The 19707-nt window shown below is 35.0% G+C and overlaps 1 protein-coding gene across 3 annotated transcripts in view; it reads left to right on the forward strand.

Annotated features, from left to right (window-relative positions):
- Positions 1-18910, forward strand: part of MCM6 (minichromosome maintenance complex component 6) — a 45735-nt gene extending 26825 nt beyond the window's left edge. For 2 of the 3 annotated variants that reach the window (XM_060152969.1, XM_060152968.1), the window contains 6 exons: positions 400-528; positions 2252-2413; positions 10976-11111; positions 12523-12678; positions 14897-15036; positions 18384-18910. In XM_060152969.1, the coding sequence (XP_060008952.1) occupies positions 400-528; positions 2252-2413; positions 10976-11111; positions 12523-12678; positions 14897-15036; positions 18384-18500 (840 nt within the window). In that variant the 3' untranslated portion in view covers positions 18501-18910. Of the gene's footprint in view, positions 1-399; positions 529-2251; positions 2414-10975; positions 11112-12522; positions 12679-14896; positions 15037-18383 lie in introns of those variants that run through there. The other variant, XM_060152970.1, reaches the window with a different exon arrangement.
- The last annotated feature ends 797 nt before the right edge of the window (positions 18911-19707 follow it).

Here is a 19707-nt window from a genome sequence, read left to right on the forward strand (position 1 = left end):
CTCTATTACTAACTGTGTGGACAAGTTACTTAATCTTTCCAGGCCTCAATTTATTCATCTGTAAAATGGGGGTAATAATTATCTACCTAGTAAATTTTTTGTGAGGGTTGCATGAATTAATGCTTCTAGACACACTTAGGGCCCTAGAAATCTTATTTCTGCCATATTAAAGTCAGTAAATTCCTTCAGGAATAGTCTTAGAGTAGGGCAAAGGTATACATTTAAACTTTTGATTTTGGATGTGGTACTAAATTTTCATCAGAAACTTGAACCCATTAATACATCTTATGGTGGCATATTAGAGCTTGTTGTTAGCCATAAAAAATTTCTTAATGCCTGGGATAGTCTGGAGTGGATATTACTATAACTGATTAAAATGACTTTCTTATTTTGAATTAGGTTACAGACTATGCTATCGCCAGGCGAATAGTAGACTTGCATTCAAGAATTGAAGAATCAATTGATCGTGTGTATTCCCTTGATGATATCAGGAGGTATCTTCTTTTTGCAAGACAGTTTAAGCCCAAGGTAACCTGCCCTTTTGTACTGTAATTGGGCATAATAAGTATATGAAAGTGGCATTTAAACAAAAGCGTTGTATGGAAATTAACTGAACCTGACTTGTTTGGGTGTTTAAGGTCATTTGGTTGGTTAGTTGGTTGGTTTGATTTTGGTTTGGGTTTTCTGGTTTGTTTTTGGTTTTTTTTGAGAACAGTTTGTTTCCTCAGAGAGACTTGAGAAAGGGAATTTTTTAAAAGTCTGAAAAGTTCAATTTCTTTAACTTTTTAGGTATAATAAAAAGATTTTTATGGGTGAACAGTTTTGAATAACCAAATAATGTAGGATATCCTTTTATTTCAACCATTATTCCTAAGAATCTTAAAACTGCATGTGTTTAAATCAGTAGTCTACTGAATGCTCTCAAATCTGTCTCTGAGGGAAGCTTGTATTCCTCTAGGTTATTGTAATGAACATGAGTAACTTTTACAATACAGGATCCAGGGTGCTCACTTGGACATTTATTTTTAAGATAAACCTCCATAATGCATTTTTTTTGACATTTTCCTAAAGTAGAGTACAAAAAAAAAATTGTTTGATTCTGGTTGAGGTTTTTACACTCTTTCTGGCTTGACTTTTGGGAGTTATGCTTAGATTTTAATTATCTATCACCTTCACTTAATATTGGGATTGACTCTCACTGTCCCAAGGGAAGGGTAAAGCACTTTTGTTTGCAGAGGCATTTATTCTCCATGACTACGCTGGTCCCTCTTGACTTTGGCATGCTTCCTTAATATGCTTAGTTCCTTGCTCTGAAAAACAGTATTCTTTAGAATGCCTCATTTTGTTGTTATTATTTAACTAATAATAAGGTATATTTACAGTAGGGGATATGTTCCAAGACCCCCAGTGGATGCCAGAAACCACAGATAGTACCAAGCCCTATATGTACGATGTTTTTTCCTATACGTACATACCTGTGATAAAGTTCAGTTTATAAGTTAGGCACAATAAGAGAATATCTGAATTGCCAGCATTACTACTCTTGCACTTTGAGGCCATTATTAAGTAAAATAAGGGTTACTTGAACACAAGCACTATGTTACCCTAACAGTTGATCTGATAACCAAAATGGCTACTAAGTGACTAATAAGCAGGTAACATATACAGTGTGGATACACTGGATAAAGGAATGATTCTTGTCCCAGATGGGACACTGGACAGCATAAAATTTCATCACACTTCTCAGAATGGTGCACAATTTAAAACTTATAAATTGTTTATCTCTGGGATTTTCTGTTTAATATTTTCAGACTTCAGGTGACCACAGGTAACTGAAACCACAGAACGTGAAGCCACTGATAGGGGGCAGTATTATATATATTGACTTTTCTTTTTCCCAAAGACTGCATAAGTTAATTAACTGAGCCTCAAGAATAGCCTGAGCAGTAATCTGTTTAATGAGCTTTCGCATGTTGGGTATAAAAGTATACATTGTTTAGAAATGGTCATTTGCTTAAATACTAACTCTACTGTCTTCCTATTCATAAAATTAGTACATGGAATTCATAGTCCTCCTTTGTATTAGTTTCTTTTGAAAGGCATTTCAGTATTAATTTCTTGTCATTGGTTTCAAAGTTTTGACCTTCTTAGTTCCCCCAGAGTATCTTCACCTGGAAGGCTCTTAAACTTAATGTTTAAAGCTGCTCCTATTAAGTAGAAATGCTCTGACTTCACTGATATTCTGGAACAGATTTCTAAAGAGTCGGAGGACTTCATTGTGGAACAGTATAAACGCCTCCGCCAGAGGGATGGTTCTGGAGTAACCAAGTCTTCATGGAGGATTACAGTGCGACAGCTTGAGAGCATGATCCGTCTCTCTGAAGCAATGGCTCGGATGCACTGCTGTGATGAGGTATCAAAGTCACTCTAACATAATGGGAAAGAGAAATTGATTTGTTGGCTTACAAGCTGTTTTTATGTTTGGTATAAGACATACTAGCATTAGCTGCAGATTTATTTTTATATGACTATTGAGTGCTCATAGGATACATGACCCCTGACCCTGGGGTTTTCCCCTTGAAGAATGTTGCTGTCAACCATTTTTTGAATGTAGTAGTTAGATTAATGATAATGAGATAATCATGACATAGATTATAGAGTACATACATATAGAGGTGAGTTCAAGATTAATGCCATTCATTCAAGGAAAATTTGTTTAAATCCTACAATGTGCTAGGCCTGTGGGAGGGGATACAGATATGATAATGTAGCCTCCAGTCTCCTAATAAGGGAATTCTCCTTTGTATAACATGTGTATATTAAATTGTTCTTTGAGCCCTGGGTTCTACAGGTACATGTCAGTGGGTATTTAGGGAGTAAATGGGGGGCAGAGTGGAAGGATGCCCTCATCTCTGCTTCAAGCAAACAAGCCCTGCTTTTATCTAGCTTTATATTTTAGACAGTGTAAGATTTTGTTTGAGGAAGGAGTTTGGCTATTTTTCTTAATAGTATGATTGAGGTATAATTCACATAGAGAAAAATGTACAGCTTTGACTTTTTACGTACACCCTTGTGGCCACTCAGCTTATAACAAAGAAGGTTTACATCATCCTAAAAAGTTCCCTTGCACCCTTCCTTCCCCAGAAGTAACCACTGTTCTTACTTCATTCACCATTTCTATCTCATAGATTTCATTTTTTGGCTTTTTTCCTTTTGTCTAATTTTTCAAATTCTCTGATGTGGTACTTTACTGTTTACAAAATACTTTCACACTGTCTTACTTGTTATTCTTTGATTCTCCTGACATTTAGTGGACATCTTTGTAAGTTAGGAGATGAATAAAAGAGCCCCTGTCTTCCATTGCTGATAGTTTGGTGGGAGCAAGACATATGTTTAATTAAGCATGTGAAATATGAGAGCCGATATTAGATGGAGTGTCATCAGCAAAGAGTACAGAGATCAATGAATTATTTCATAACAAAGGTGGAGGGTTTGGGGAGATGCCAACATTTAAACTGGATCACTGAAGGGTGTATAGAATTTTGGTAGGAATTTTTAGAGTGAAGGTGGAAAGTTTAGAGTGAAGGGTATTGGGAGGAATATAGTGGAATCTGTAGAGAAAGAATAGGCCATGATGGAGGGGAATTCTTAAAAACCATACTAACATTTGTACCTTTTTTTTTTTCTTCATTGTAATGTTTCTTAAAATGAATTTCATAGAACTGATGTGTCTTGGAGAATTTCTAACAGATTTTTCTTTCCTTTTTTTGGTTTTTCAATAGGTAGTAAATGCATATGATATAAAATAAATATACATATATGCATATATATATACACAGATGCAGTTCCTGAATAAAATTGAGTGTTTTTGCATATATTTAAGAGCCATTTCTACTTCCTTTTATGATCATATTCTTTGTTCACTTTTTACTTTGTTTTATTAGAAGGCCTCCCCCACTCTAAGATTATAAAAGAATTTTCTCAGGATTTCCTCAAGCATTTAGATGGTTTCATTGTTTGTATTTAAATCATTCAAACATTTGGTATTTATCCTTCTGTAAGATGTGAGGTGTAAATCAGTTGATTCTTTTTCAGTTAGTTTCCTAGTTGTTCCAACACCACTTACTGAACAATCCGTCTTTTCCACACTGGTTTGGTATGCTTTTATTATATATTCTTGTGTTTGTTAGGATCTCTTTCCTGAATTCTGTTCCTATGCTGTCTTAGCCTCCTCGTGCATTAGTACCACAATATTTTAAATGTTCTCTTTTGTTCCACTGCATTGTTGCACTTTTGTTCCAATGCATGTTCCACTGCATTGTTCTCTTTTGGCTGTTGTGAACTTAATAGCCAGCTGGCTTTGTTTTGTTTTGTTTTTTATTGATGAGTGATATTCACTGTTTGAGGAAAGCATCCTAGGAACTTGTTTGGAAAACCCAGGAATTTTTGAACAAAGCACTAACCATTCTGTCTCTAGACTGCTGTTCTAATCTATAGATTCTGAACTTGAGCTACAACATTTCCAGCCTCCAGCCACCTCTGCTCACTTCAGACTGGCCCACATAATCCTGATTGGCAAGAACCAATTCCTTAATACCTATCCTATTGCTCCTGAATTCAGTGTTTTTTGTATACTGACAGACTCCTTGGTTTGTCTGAAGTGAAGGGGAGATTCTGTTGGCATTCAAGGACCTCTCTGTTCAGCCCTGAAATGGGTTTTTCCTCCAGTTGCATGGCTTTTCCCTGTACTTGTGCTACTAAATGTATAAAGGTATATAATTATACCACCCCCTAGATTTTCCCTAATTGTTGAATATATTGTGAAATATGAAATACATTCACCCTTAAAGCTATCTGTCCATTTATCTTTATTTCAAAAATCTGAACATAGGGCCAGCATATACTTGAGCTCAGTATTTGAGGTGAAATTTAAATATGAATAAAATAAAAATAGTATACCCCCCCAAAAATTATTGATATTGAGAACATGTTAAATTTATATGTTAATATGGAGAATTGACTTCTTTATGATGATTTTTTCTAAGAAAGCATAATAGCGGTTAGAATCTAGATTATGCCACTATAAAAATCTCAGCTGTTTAAAACAGAAACAATTACATTTTTTTGCTCATGCTTCATGTTCATTTATGTTAGCCAGAGGCTCTGTGCTTCACATCGCTCAGAAATTCAGGCTGATGTAAAGGTTCTTTCTTGACATACACTTCCATGATCACAGAAGACAGAAAAGACAAGGTGAATCATATGCCATTTCTTAACCTTCTATCTAGAAATGACATGACACTGCTGGTCACATTTCATTGGTCAGAGGAATTAACACGGCCATGCCTAAGTTCAAGAGGTTAAAGCAGTGCCTTCCTTTCAGGTGTCTAGAATGACAAATGCAAACATTCGTTAACAGTTCTGAGTACCAGAGACCTCATTATCTTTCCACTTATGTCTTTTTTTTTTTAACATCTTTATTGGGGTACAATTGCTTCACAATGGTGTGTTAGTTTCCGCTTCACAACAAAGTGAATCAGCCATACATATACACATGTTCCCATATCTCTTCCCTCCTGCGTCCCCCTCTCTCCCACCCTCCCTATCCCACCCCTCCAGGCGGTCACAAAGCACCGAGCTGATGTCCCTGTGCTATGCGGCTGCTTCCCACTAGCTATCTACCTTATGTTTGGTAGTGTATATATGTCCATGCCTCTCTCTCGCTTTGTCACAGCTCACTCTTCCCACTCCCCATATCCTCAAGTCCGTTCTCCAGTAGGTCTGTGTCTTTATTCCTGTCTTACCCCTAGGTTCTTCATGACATTTTTTTCCCTTAAATTCCATATATATGTGTTAGCATACGGTATTTGTCTTTCTCTTTCTGACTTCACTCTGTATGACAGACTCTAGGACTATCCACCTCATTACAAATAGCTCAGTTTCGTTTCTTTTTATGGCTGAGTAATATTCCATTATATATATGTGCCACATCTTTATCCATTCATCCGATGATGGGCACTTAGTTTGTTTCCATCTCCGGGCTATTGCAAATAGAGCTGCAATGAAAATTTTGGTATGTGACTCTTTTTTAATTATGGTTTTCTCAGGCTATATGCCCAGTAGTGGGATTGCTGGGTCATATGGTAGTTCTATTTGTAGTTTTTTAAGGAACCTCCATACCGTTCTCCATAGTGGCTGTACCAATTCACATTCCCAGCAGCAGTGTAGGAGTGTTCCCTTTTCTTCACACCCTCTCCAGCATTTATTGTTTCTAGATTTTTCCACATATGTCTTTTGTTTCACTCAATAGGTTTTAAAGTTCATATGATTTTTGCATGTTTCTTGTTGAATTTATTTCTTGATATTTTGTTATTTTTGTGGGTATTGAAGGTAGACTTTTTTCATTTTATATTTTAACTGGTTGTTGCGTGTATATATGAACTATTGATTTCTGTATGCTAGTTTTGTACTATACTGATGCCTTTTGTTTGTAGTAGTTTTTCAGTTGAGTCTGTTGATTTTCCAGATTTTTGTTCTTATTTGCAAATGATAAATGGCATATGTTTTTCTTTCTATTCTTATTGAAAAAGAAACTTAATCTTTTCCCATATTTTCCAGTAATTTACCTTTGCTGTTGTAATACAATGTCTAATAATTATGACATTGGACATTTTTTTCTTGTTCCTAATTGGCTCTGTGGCTGAGATACGATGTGTTTTTATCAATAGGAACTATACATTTATTATTATGTCTTGAATATTTTTATCAAGAAGATTTTTTTTTTTGGCCAGTTGTCTTTTTAGTGTGTATAGAGTTAATCATGATTTTTTTTTCTCCTGGATCTATTAAAATGAAAAATAAATTAATAGACTTTCTAATGTCAAGCCTTCCTGGAATAAATCCCACTTTTTTTTAATGCATTTGGCTTCTGTTTGCTGTTATTTAGAATTTTTAAAGCAGTACTCATAAAAAACATTGATTCCATTTGTTTTTGCAGTCTGTTTTATTATCGTGGTTATTTCATTTACATTTTTGAAAGTTTTCCCCTTTTTTCTCTATTCTAGAATGGTTTTCTATTGCATTAAAATTATCTGCTATTTTACTGATATGAATTCTCAAGTAAAACTCTCTGGGTCTAGTGTATACAATTTGGGTGCATGTTTCTTAATTTCTGCCATGGAAGTCAGTCTTGTTTAGATTTTCTATCTCTTCTTGGGTCAGTTTTGGTAAGCTACATTTTCCTAGAAAAGTATCCACTACCAAGAGTTGTTTCGGAGTTTAATAATATCCAGTTAGAATAATATCCAGTTAGAATGTTTTTTTGGTTGCTTGTTTTAATTTTACTGCATTGTGATTAGAAAATGATGTCTATGTTTCTCATTTAGTTTTTTGGTTTTTTGGAATTTGGTTTTTTGGATGCTTTGTAGCCCAGAGCCCATTTCCATAAGTGTTCCATGAGCACTTCAATGGAAGGCCTAGTCTCTGTTTACAGTGTATATAATTTTATATATCTGTGAAGGGGGAGGTTACCTTATTATGTTACATAGGTCTTCTATTTTTTTGTGGGGTTTTTTGGTCTACTGTATCTTCTCTAGATTGAAAGTTAAAAGTCTCCTATGGGGACTTCACTGGTGGTGCAGAGGTTGAGAATCCGCCTGCCAATGCGCATGGGACAAGGGTTCAAGCCCTGGTCTGGGAAGATCCCACATGCTGTGGAACAACTAAGCCCGTGAGCTACAGCTACTGAGCCTGCGCTCTAGAGCCCGTGAGCCACAACTACTGAAGCCCACGTGCCTAGAGGCCGTGCTCCGCAACAAGAGAAGCCACCGCAAGGAGAAGCCTGGGCGCCACAATGAAGAGTAGCCCCCACTCGCTGCAACTAGAGCCTGCACATAGCAATGAAGACCCAGTGCAGCCAAAAATTAATTAATTAATTAAAAGAAAAGTCTCCTATGAATAGGTTTTATTTCTCTACCAACATAGTTATTGTCTCTCTGTATTTATCCTTTTTTCTCCTATAAATTCTATTTTACTGATATTGTTGTTCTCTTAACTGATACATATATTTTCATTGAGATTTGTACCCTCTAACTTTGTCTCATTTATGCCTTTTGGCCTGAACTCCACCTTGCTTTCTTTGTTAGGTATACAGGTATACCTTTGCCTAACTTTTTACTATTTTTCGGCATTTCTGAGTAAGTTTAAGTGTGTCTTATATACATATACAGCATAGAGTCGGATTTTGTTTTGTGATGCAAAGAAAATTTATTTAGCATGTAAGTTAAACCCATTTACATTTATTGGTATGAGAGATAGGTTTATTTGGGTTTTCGTTTTTGTTTTCTTTTTATAGTTGACATGATTTTTCATTTTGTGGTTACTTTGCTTTTGCTTGTATGTGTAGTTCTGAGATTCAGAAAGTTATTTTAGTGGTTACTTTTATTATTATAACTTTATATTGTACCCTTAGTTCTCTATTGGTTCTCTACTATGAAGTGATAAAATTAGCATGTTTCATCTTCTTTCTTCTTCCCTTCCCTCCCAACCACCTGATTTTAGTAAATAATACTTTACTGTTTACCTTTGCACAGTCAGATATGCTTATCCATGGCTTGATTTATCATCTGTTACAGGTGAGAGGCAATCAGCAAAATTTTTTTTTAATTGGGATATAGTTGTCTTACAATGTTGTGTTAGTTTCTACTGTACAGCAAAGTGGAGTTCCCTGTGCTATACAGCAGATTCTCATTAGTTATCTATTTTATACATATTAGTGTATGTATATGTCAATTGCAATCTCCCAATTCATCCCACCTCCCCTTTCTCTCCTTGGTGTCCATACGTTTGTTCTCTGTCTTTCTGCCTTGCAAAAAGTTTGATCTGTACAATTTTTCTAGATTCCATGTATATGTGTTCATATATGACATTTGTTTTTCTCTTTCTGACTTACTTCATTTTGTATGACAGTCTCTAGGTCCATCCACGCCTCTACAAATGACCCAATTTCTGTCCTTTTTATGGCTGAGTAATATTCCATTGTATATATATATACCACATCTTCTTTAACCATTCATCTGTTGATAGGCATTTAGGTTGCTTCCATGACCTGGCTATTGTAAATAGTGCTGCAATGAATATTGGGGTGCATATGTCTTTTTGAATTAATGGTTTTCTCTGGGTATATGCCCAGTAGTGGAATTGCTGGGTCATATGGTAATTCTATTTTTAGTTTTTTTAATGAACCTCCATACCGTTCTCCACAGTGGCTGTATCAATTTACATTCCTACCAACAGTGCAAGAGGGTTCCCTTTTCTCCACACCCTCTCCAGCACTAATTGTTTGTAGATTTTTTGGTGATGGCCATTCTGACTGGTGTGAGGTGATACCTCATTGTAGTTTTGATTTGCATTTCTCTAGTAGTTAGTGATGTTGAGCATCTTTTCATATGCGTCTTGGCCATCTATATGTCTTTGAAGAAATGTTTATTTACGTCTTCCACTCATTTTGGGGGCTATCAGCAAATTTACTCCCATCTCTTGGGTCTCCCTGTACCCCTCTATCTTCAGGACATATACCATTTACATTTTGTTCTGTCACTCTTGATTCCCACGTTTGTTTAAGTCTTAGTTTTGTAGCTAAATGTGTGCAAGGCATGATCATTGGAGATAAATTTGTTACGATTTCTAACTTATCACTTCACTGATTGAAAATTGGCCTTTTTTCAAGGGTTTGATGAAAAAGATGAGTTCATGGGAATAATATTCCCTGAGTGTTATGTTCAGCAGGGTTATTTGTAGTCTTTACCTGAATGACATCCAACCTCTGGCTCATATTTTCTTTTCTTAGAAATTTTTCTACTGTATCCTGACATCAGTTGTTCTTTGCGAAAATCTGAGGCCAGCCCTTGATTATTAATTTTTCCTCCATAAGTAGTTTGATATTTTTCTCTTTCCAAAGTATTCTCTCTTATTTTTGTAGACCAGTAAGTTTACTAGGGTATGTCTTGATATTGACTGTTCTCAAATGGCTTAAAGTTTCATTGCAGGTGGTAATGTATTTAAAGGAAAAAAAAAAAAGGCTGCTCTGCTGGCTTTATCTATTGTTATAGGGCTCAGCTCGTTAGGAAGGGAGTAGATTTAGAGAGACTGTTGATTATTCATACAAAGACTTAAAGCAGTCTCCCCCTGCCCCCAAATAGACTTGTAATTTTTCTTCTAAGTAGGCTTTTTTTTTTTGAGGCAAAACATACGTACAGAGAGTGCACAAATCACAAGTGTACAGTTCTGTTAACTTTCAATGAACGTATCTATGTAATCTATACCCAGATCAGGAAGTTGAACATTCCTTACTAGCATCTCTAAGAGCTACCCTTTCAGTTTGTTTACAGTCACTGCTACTGTTCTCTGAGGATAACCTTTTCTTTTTTTCTTTATGGTTATATAGTATTCTAACCATACTTTTCCTGATGGTTAGTTAGGTTGTTTTCAACCTTTTTTCCCCTCCCAGTTGTGGTTAAATACACGTAACTATCAGTGAATGTTATCACAGTGATTGGCTCATTCTTCTATTAATGGACATTTGGATAGTTCCAATTTGGGTTCTTATGGGATGTGCAGGTCTTTTAGTTCATCTGATGTATTTATACGTACATTTCTGTTTGGTGTGTATCTAGGAGTGGAATCATTGGGTCATAGATTGTAGGTGTGTGCAGTTTAGTAAAGCCTGAAAATCAGTTTTCCATAATGGTTGTAACAATTTATATTCCCAGCAGCAGTGAATGAAAGTTGTCTACATTCTCAATATTGTTGGTCCTTTTAACCATTCTGGTGAATTTATGGTGTTCTCTCATATTTTATGTTGTGTAGAGGGAGAATGTGAGAAAACCAAAATGCCACTGTAATTTCATATGGAGAAAGTCTGTTTGTTATATCAAAAAGACTGGCTTACTGATTTACTTCATCTTGATTGGCTTAGGTCCAGCCTAAACATGTGAAGGAAGCTTTCAGGTTACTGAATAAATCAATCATCCGTGTAGAAACACCTGATGTCAATCTAGATCAAGACGAAGATGCCCAGATGGAGGTAGATGAGGGCCCAGATGGCATCCATGGTGAGGTGTCTGTTCATGACTGTTCTAGAGTTAGGGACCAAAATGTTCTCTGAGATGTCATGGTAAAAATGCACTTACTGATGGTTGTGAAGTCTATTAGCAAAAGGGGAAAAAATGGATATTGAATTTTATTAACTGTTTCTAAGTTAAAATATAATTACTTGATATAAAATATATATGCTTGAAAGACTGAGAGAAAAAACACCAAAATGGAGACAGTGGACTTAATATTGCAAATGCACTTTCAGATTATGAAATCCTTTTATCTCCCAATCTTCCCATCCCTTCCAAATGGGTTTTTGTCTTCACTGGTAGCATTTATAAACTTTCTAATTTATTTATACAATTACTAAATACTGAGTATAACTATATGGTTATAGTATTAAAATATAAGTATTTATACTTATATATATAAGTATAAATATATTTATATTATTAATATTAGTATTAAATTAATTATTTAATTTAATACTATATTATTATTATTTATATTATATATAGTTATATATATTATATATATATTATATATATAATATATTTATATATTATATATTATATATTATATATTATATATAATATATATATTATATTTATATATAGTTATATAATTATAACTATATAATATAGTTATAATTATATAACTATATTTTTATATAATATATATTATATAAATATATATATTTTTATATATATATTATATAAAAATATAGTTATATATATTTATATATAGTTATATATATAGTTATATATATATATAATTATATATATAATATTTAAATATTATTTTATATATATAATATAAATATTTATATATATAAATATAAATATTTATAATATATAAAAAAATATATTTTATATATAAATATATATATAAATATATAAATATATATATTTATATAATATTTATAACTATATTATATATAATTATATAACTATGTTTTTATATAATATTTATATTTATATAATATATATATATAAATATATATTTATATATATAATTTATATATAATAATATAAAAATTATATATTTTTACATAATATTTATAAATATTTTTATAATATATATATTTTATATATTTATATATAAAATATATATATTATATATATTTATATATTTTTTAAATATAAATATTTTTATAATATTTATATATATTTTATAAATATAAAAATTTTATATAATATTTATAAAATATTCATATTTATATATTATATATTTATATATATAATATATATAAATATATATATTTATATATAGTTATATAATTATAACTATATAATATAGTTATAATTATATATCTATATTAATATTATTAATAGTAGTATTAAAATATAAGTAGTATATTTATAAACATTTAATAGGGGAGTATTGGAGGCACAGAAAGAAGATTCAAACAGTTAATATTTCACTTAGGTCATGCTGATATCCCTGCTCCTGTGAATGGAATTAATGGCCACAGTGAAGACATGAACCAAGATGCTGTTCCGAAAGCCTCCTTAAGGCTGGGCTTCTCCGAATACTGCCGAATCTCTAACCTTATTGTGCTTCATCTCAGAAAGATGGAAGAAGGTGAGGCCATACATACTTAGTGCTGCTCACATGCTGAGTCACTTACATAAGCTGTATTCACATAAACAACTTTTTTTTTTTTGTCTAACATCTTTTTTTTCTTTAACATCTTCATTGGAGTATAATTGCTTTACAATGGTGTGTTAGTTTCTGCTTTATGACAAAGTGAATCAGCTAACAACTTCTGATTGCTAAAGATTGTGTTATTTTGTCAGAAGAGATGAGAAACTGTTAGACAAGCTCACTTTGGCAAACAAAATCTACTAGGGAATGTCAACATATCTACCAGCCCAGACATTTCCCCACAAGTTCATTGTCAAAGGTTTATGACTCATTAATGTCCTTGGCCTATTTTAATATTTGTGAAGCTGAATTTGGGATCTGATAATATATAAAGACGCACTTAACAAATGTTTTTACAGATGCAAAGTCACTTTTCCTTACAATGGGTTTGTTTAAAATGGATGGACTCCTAGAGTGTTTATATATCATAGACAAGTAATTGAAACTCAAAAGGCTATTAGCACAAGTACATTCCAGACTAGAAATGAAGTAAAATCCTCATTTCTCTGTAGGTAAAGTGTGATACCTGAACATTACTACCCTTCCTGTTCTTAACTGCTTTACCATGCTATCCAGGTTTTCTCAACCTGTAATTAGCCACAAGGCAGAAGGAAAAGTGATTAAATCAAGGGGTTGAACTTAAACTTCGATTTGGTGATTAACCATCAAAAAATTCTTATTTGACTGTCAGTATGCTGGCTTCCAGACATATTCTCATCAGAGTGTCCTAACTGCGATGGAGGAAGAGAACACCAGAGATTGTCTTAGCTTACTAAAAGATTTAAGCCCTTTAGTTTCTGCCCTCATTCCCCTGGGAACTGTGGACCAGTGGGAAGGAGGAAAGAAGGCAGTAAAGAGGCCACTAGGACAGAGAGGTTTTAGTTCCAGTCCCTTCTCACATAAAAAGATTTGGGAGCAAACATTCCTGTGTTCATGTTGTACTTATTCTTTCTCTCTCTCATGCAACTAAGTTTTAAACATGGCCAACCATCAATGGAGCAAAGATACGATTAGCACCCACACAGTGCATTCCACAGATAAATTCTAGGTCTTCCTCCTTTCCCTAAAAAAAGAAAAAAGACGCTATTCACCCAGCCAGGTAAGTTATTAATTCTCAGTCTTCAGATAGACAGCTGTTTTCTAACAAAACTTTATTTTTTTTAAAGTTCATTTATTTATTTAGGCTACTCTGGGTCTTTGTTGCCACTCTCAGGCTTCTCTGGTTGCAGCACATGGGCTCTAGGGCACGTGGGTTCATTGCAGTATGTGGGATCTTTGTTCCCCAACCAGGGATGGAACCCAGTCCCCCTGCATTGGGAGTACAGAGTCTTAACCATTGGACCACCAGGGAAGTCCCCTGGCAAAACTTTAAACTGTAAACCAAAGAGATTACTTACTCAAAAGCATTTGGACAAACCACTGAAATTTCAGTACAACCATAATAAAACTTTTCAGAGGCATCATCAGTAAAGCTAAAATTTTCCTATTTTGATTTTGTATTTTATTAGCAATTTCTAAAATCAAGACAAATGAAGTTTTCTTTTAGTATACTTTATATCTGTGATAGTTTAAAATATTGCCAGGTTCCAACTTCTCTTGTGAATTTAGAGTTCTGGACTCTAAAGGGCAGGTAGTTCAGTCAATAAGGATAGACCTTGCTGGAATAAATTGGTAATTTTTTATTTTTGAGTGAACACCTATGGATTTCACTCCTTGGTTGACCTCAATTCCATAAAGTGTTCCCCTTTCCAAAGAGGAATAGTTGTATTTAAGCAGTTTTGCTTGCTGTGACTTCATTCCTAATTTACGCTTTCAACTGCTGTTGACAGATTATCATAGGTGGTGAAGCATGAGAAGGTGAAGGAAACACCTTCATACTTTGAAGTCATTATAGCTTTAAGAAACTTGTTTCTTATAATCTCTATTTTTTTAGATTTTTCTTTTCAGGATAAAGTAAGGCATACTTTAATTCAAGTAATATTTTTCAGGCTTATGCTGGAAGATTGCAAATCTTATTTCAGCAGATATGTTTTCTGACAGATTGAAGGTTATCTAATCTGTACATTATCTTGTGCATGCAGACTCCAAGAATTGGCAATACAGTTTGCTACAAGGATAATTTAATCCTTTTTAAATGTATTTTTTGTTGTTACAGAAGAGGATGAGTCGGCATTAAAGAGGAGTGAGCTTGTTAATTGGTACTTGAAGGAAATCGAATCAGAAATAGATTCTGAAGAGGAGCTGATAAATAAAAAGAGAATCATAGAGAAAGTCATTTATCGACTCACCCACTATGTACGTATATAATTAAGCTTGCTGAGGTATTACAGAAGGAGTTCATGCCTCAAATCTTTGTAGGTTCATTAGATGTTCATTTATTTTGAATCATTAGGATCTAGTCAGAATTAGGAGTTGTATAAAACAAGAGAGAATTATTAACAATTAATTGACTTATTTCTTCTGCTAAAATAAGCAGAACTTAAAGCTGGTAAAGTGAATTTAGGGTCTTATTATTTGTGTGTTTTTAACCTTTGTTTTCCACTCTACCATAAACCTTTGAGTGTCCTGACCACTGTCACCTATTTTCTGCATTTTATCCTTCCTCATGTTATCTCCCCCATTACCCAGCTTAAAATCTATCCCATGATCACTTTTTTCTTATACTTTCAACTTCATTCATTCTCTTTTATATTACTTGCTTGGCAAAATTCCAGATTTGGTTCAATCTAATTCGTTTTCTATACCTATATCTATGCAGTTAAAAGTATCTGGAGAAAAGCGTACAACCATGTGCCCACTTTTATTTTAAATTCATGACCACAAATCTCAAATGGACAATTCTTTACTTCTGTCTTATCAACGTCACAGTAGTACTGACCTCACAGTAGCACTGCCCGATGCTATTACTTTTCCCTAGGCAGTTCATTCTCCTACTCTCTTAAAGGACCATTACATACATACCTTTTCACTACTCCAATCAGTTGATTATTTTCAGTATTCAGCTTGTCAGCAGCATCTGTCAAAGTTGATCACTCCTGGTCTTCCCTGGTGGCGCAGTGGTTGAGAGTCCGCCTGCCGATGCAGGGGACATGGGTTCGTGCCCCGGGCCGGGAAGATCCCACATGCCATGGAGTGGCTGGGCCCGTGAGCCATGGCTGCTGAGACTGTGTGTCCAGAGCCTGTGCTCTGCAACGGGAGAGGCCACAGCAGTGAGAGGCCCGTGTACCGCAAAAAAAAAAAAAAAAAAAAAAGTTGATCACTCCTTCTAGAAATACTTTGTTCACTTGGCTTCTGAGTCACCATGTTCTCCTGGGTCTTCTCCTTCTCACTGGTTATTTCCTCTTATTCTCTTTTCCTGAGTCTTTCTCTTGTCACTTTTTAAATGAAGTATTATGCTTAGTTCTCAGACCTCTTTTCTATTTATATTCATTGCCTAAGTGATCTCATTTGGTTCTATGAATTAAAAACCATTTGTGATGACTCCCATATTTATATCTCCAGCTCTCACCTGTCCTCTAAATTGCTAATGTATGTAGCTAGCTGCCTACTTGCAAATTAATAGGCGTCTCACGCTTAATGTGTTCAAAACAGTTTTTCCTTGCAATGTTTCACTTACTCATTTGCTTTAAGCCAGGCACCTTAGAATTATCCTTGATTCCTTGACTTCTCTTTCCCCTCACAACTTCTCTCCTTTTATAAGCAAATCCTGTGAGCCTTGCCTTCAGTATCAGTATTCTCTGTTTTCTTCTCACCACCGTCACATCTACCCAAGCCACCGTGCCTGGACCTCCATGGGTGCCTCCTAACTGTCCTCCCTTGCAGTGGCTCTCTGCCCAGCAGCCAGACAGATCTTTTAACAAATCAAATTGTTTTAGTGCCCTTCCTTCTAGTCCTTCTCTCACATTTAGAATAAAATCCAGTCTCCGTACCGTGGCCTGCAGAACCCTACACAAGCAAGCCCCTGCCCACCTCATTCACCTCTTTTCATAGCCTCTTCCCCTTGCCCATTCTGCTTAGTGACACTGGCCTTGTCACTGTTCCTTAGACACACCAAGCATGAAGGCCTTTGTACATGCCCTTTGTTTCTTTGCCCATATTCCATCCTCCATTCTGAGGTCTGCTCAAATGTTACCTTCTCGGAGAAGTTATTCTTGCCTGGCCAGTCAAAATAGCCTCTTCCTTGCTGTCACCCCTTTACCCTGCTTTGTTTCTTCATAGTGCTTATCATTGCCTGGCAGTATAGTCTTTATTTAGGTGTTTATTTTGTCTCTCTCGTTAACATGCAAGCACCATGAGGACAGGGACTTTGTTTCTTTAGCCACTGTGTCCCCAGAATCTACAGTGGTGCCTAAGTCATAGAGGGCTCAAATACTTGTTAAATGATTGAATTTTTCTGTTCAAATGGCAGAGATTGCAGTTGACTTCACAATGCTCACTATATAAATATTATAGTTGTCACATATCAGGGTTTGTCATCTGAAAAATTATTTCCCTATAGAACTAGATGAGTCTATGGTTACAGGTGTGGGGGTGTGGGAAGAACTATTCCATTCAAAATTTAATGAATAATATGTATAAAAATAAAGCTGAACTGGGGTGGCGTTGTGCTCAGAGTTGTCCATCTAGTTAGTGGTGGGCAATGTGTTTGCATCAGGCCAGCCCTTCCCTCCCTTGTGGCCCTGGGATCAGTGTAAGATAAGATGGTCCATGCAAGAAATCCCCATTTGGACACGTTGTGAAATTAACTGATCTAAATTGGGCTTACCTTTTTAAGTTTGACTCACCGCCTGAGCCATCTCAGTATAGAAGATTAAGGAACTTGTACTGTGCTAATCAAATATGCTTCCTGTGAAGGTGTGTTAGTACATAGAGTGAGTGCTTGAAAGTGTCCAATCCCTCTTAGTGGAATTAGTGCTTATACTGTGGGCCTTTTCCACCTTCTTAGGATCACATCACTATTTCCTGAGTTCCTCTGTATGGGCCTTCGGTAGGAGCCTTTCTCATTTGTGGACGTATTAGACTTATAGTTACATCATGGCTTCAAATCTGTCATCAAGTTTATTAAGCCACATGGCATGTTCTGCTTTTTTTAATTAGTTAATAGGTCAGAGGGAAAATTGTTTCATGTTAATTATCTTTAGATTCTACTTCTAACTAAATTATGAATGGATGGTATATAAAAGAGTTCAGTGGCCAATAATTAAAAATTAACATAATATTAAGTGAAATTAAACACTTATCAGAGTGATAAACAGAATCATAAACATACTTATCAGAGGATTTTATACAATTGCATGATTGTAAAATTCATATGTTCTTTTTTGAAGTTATATTTATAAGTAGTTGATATATATGCTAGGGAACCTGATTAAAATCACAACGTCAGTCTTACTGTTGTATTTCTTAATTTTTCAAAAGAAGTTTATGATATGAAAAAGTCTATATCCTAATGGGAAGGTGACTTAGCAGAAGCTTGATATTGACTTTAAGATATAGTCCTTTTTCTGAGAGAGTTTCTGGGGGGAAATGAAAGAAAATGTTAGTCACAAATATTCAGAAGAAGGGTCAAGTCCAAGTCCTGTGTATCTTAGCATTCTTATAATACTGCTGGAGAACTGAGGACAAACGTTTGTGTTTCATAGGATCATGTTCTAATTGAGCTCACCCAAGCTGGATTGAAAGGCTCCACAGAAGGAAGTGAGAGCTATGAAGAAGATCCCTACTTAGTAGTTAACCCTAACTACTTGCTTGAAGATTGAGCTATTGAAAGTAACCAGAGAAACTGGCCTTCCACCTCTGGCGTGGAGTCTGGGTGGAGCTCTACTAGCCAGAGAAGTGCTTCTGGGAGTGATGATTCAGGAAGATTTACTCGGAGGAAGAAGAACCAAGTTGATTGCCTCATATGTCACATTCCTTTTATACCAACGCAGGTTTTATCCCTTTGTTTAGTGTGCTTCTTGCCTAAAAAAAGTTGGATTGCAATAGTGTGTCACATCTATAACTGAGACCTTTGTTTTCATGTGTAGGAAAAGGTCTGTTGTTTTTGTTATGTGGTGTCTTATTGGAGAAATAACATTTTTCAATTGCCAACTACTTTTTTTCACCAAAATAACTTTTTCTGCAGTTGTCTATTGGCTTTATTTCTATTATAAATTATTGCTTCCATTTATTCATGAATATGAGTCTTTCCCTTTTTGCTTGATTCCTGGGGCAAAGGGGTGGAAATAAGGCATTATGGTAAACATTTAGGTGTAGGTTCCTGTGAGGAGAGTCCTTATAAGAATTTGTTAGTGTGAAAGCTAAGAGGCCTTGGAGATGGCTTTCCAAGGTTAATTCCAGTTCTCTTTGGTTTTTTTTAAAGACAGTTTATGAAAATAAAAAGTTTATTATACTTTTTGCATTACTCTTTAATAACTTTTTAAACTTATATATCCTAAGAGTAAGGTCTCAGAATTATTTTCTAACTGCTTTTTTAAGGGAAATACATTTTTTTTAAGATTTTTTTTGATGTGGACGACTTTTAAAGTCTTTATTGAATTTGTTACAGTATTGCTTCTGTTTTTTCCTTTGGTTTTTTGGCCACGAGGTATGTGGGGTCCTAGCTCCCCAACCAGGGATCAAACCCACACCCCCTGCATTGGAAGGTGAAGTCTTAACCACTGGGCCGCCAGGGGAGTCCCCAATATGTCATTTTCTATATTACAGACCACCCTTAAATTTTATGGCATTTTTCCAGGAAAAGAGTTATTGCTGTTTATGATATTAATAGTCCCTGAGGCTTAGCTTTGATCAGTATGTACATGATGTAGCATTTCCTTTTGCTGCAGCTTTTGACAACAGATGATTCTGGGGCCTGCGGGGCCAGTTGGGGAATGTTTATATGTGGTATTTGAGTTCACTAATACAAACCTGTCTCCACTGGTTTGCGTACAATAGGGTAAGGGAGACTGGAAATGGATAGAGAAG

The sequence above is a fragment of the Lagenorhynchus albirostris genome, chromosome 6 (assembly GCF_949774975.1).
Source record: "Lagenorhynchus albirostris chromosome 6, mLagAlb1.1, whole genome shotgun sequence".
Classification (NCBI taxonomy): domain Eukaryota; kingdom Metazoa; phylum Chordata; class Mammalia; order Artiodactyla; family Delphinidae; genus Lagenorhynchus; species Lagenorhynchus albirostris.